Consider the following 1,282-nt stretch of genomic DNA (forward strand, 5'->3'; position numbering starts at 1 on the left):
AAGATGTTATGTGTGCATTTTAAGCCAGACCAGCCTCACTTTCTTTTTAGGTGTAATAAAGTTTGTGTTGTGTGCTCTTTTTGACCAGGTAATGCAAGAATCTGCCATGTATGAAATCAGTTCATTTGTGGGAGGGGGAGCTTGTGGCAAATTAGGGAAAAGGTCGTGGAGGCATGACTCTGGTGTTTCTAGTGGCCACCCACGAGACAGACAGGTATGAAGGTGGTGTATTTTAGAAGAGAGTGGTGGCGACTTATAACTGGAAGCCCTCCATAGGAGCCTCCTGCTGGGGAAAAAGAAACTGCTGATTTGCCTGGTCCACCTGAGGGGCTAGACTGCTGTCCTCATCCTCTACCCCAAAGTAGTGCTCAATTAGGTCAAAGGCCTTCTGGTAGATCTCCTGGTTGTCGTGGCTCTGGAGGAACTCAATCTTGTCCAGACCTGCGTGGGGGGAAAAAAAAAAAAGTCCAATTAAAGCAAAACATTCCCCAAAACTTATTTTAATGGGGAGAGCTGTCACAGGCTTCAGTGACCCAGACTTCTCAAACAGCCTGGCAGCAGTGCAGAGATATTCCCTCCTAAAGGTTTTTGACTAGGATGCAACTCTAGCTAATCAGACAAGGCCACCACCAGGGGTTGGATCTCAAAGCTGTCAATCAATAAGGAAACGTGCTTCAGGTTTATTGATATGATCGCAAGGCTAGCAAGCTACTGATTTCAGTGTTAGCTGAGACTGGAGACTGGCTAGGTCGCTCCAGACCTGAACCCAATAGAAAACCTATGGAGGGAGCTGAAACTCTGTTGCCCAGCGACAGACAGACTGATGCCTCAGACAGTAGCCAGTTTAAATTAGGAGCATACACTCATTACGTGTAACTTTTAAATTGCTGTCTGTGATGTTGTCCGCTCTATAACTTTGACATTCCAGGTGGGGATCCTGACATCATTACATCCTAACAGAGGGTTGAACTCCTACAAAAGATTAAAAGCCACTGTAATACAATGTGTTGTGCAGTAGGCTACAGATGTTCACTGAATTACACATTACATTCAGTAGGATTGGTGGCAGTGCTGTGTTTGGTATGGTTTTTATTATCTCAGTTTGTAAAAACTCATGTTGTAGCCAATATTTTATTGAACAAAAATCAGAACATAAGTCTCATGAAAATAAAAACTGTCTTTAGTCACTGCACTTCTATCGCAATCCGGTGCCACGCAGAGTGGCAGCGAGTTCCAGCAGCTCTGTCCTCGTGTTTTTTTTTTTTTTCCTTCCTTTCTTTTT

General features: G+C 44.1%; 1 protein-coding gene across 1 annotated transcript in view; it reads right to left on the reverse strand.

Moving 5' to 3' along the window:
• kpna6 (karyopherin alpha 6 (importin alpha 7)) overlaps positions 1-1,282 on the reverse strand; it is an 11,833-nt gene continuing 10,551 nt past the window's right edge. The window contains exon 14 of the mRNA XM_020618113.1: positions 1-441. Within this exon, the coding sequence (XP_020473769.1) occupies positions 254-441 (188 nt within the window). The 3' untranslated portion in view covers positions 1-253. The remainder of the gene's footprint in view (positions 442-1,282) is intronic.

This window comes from Monopterus albus, unplaced genomic scaffold (genome assembly GCF_001952655.1).
Source record: "Monopterus albus unplaced genomic scaffold, M_albus_1.0 scaffold200.1, whole genome shotgun sequence".
Lineage (NCBI taxonomy): Eukaryota > Metazoa > Chordata > Actinopteri > Synbranchiformes > Synbranchidae > Monopterus > Monopterus albus.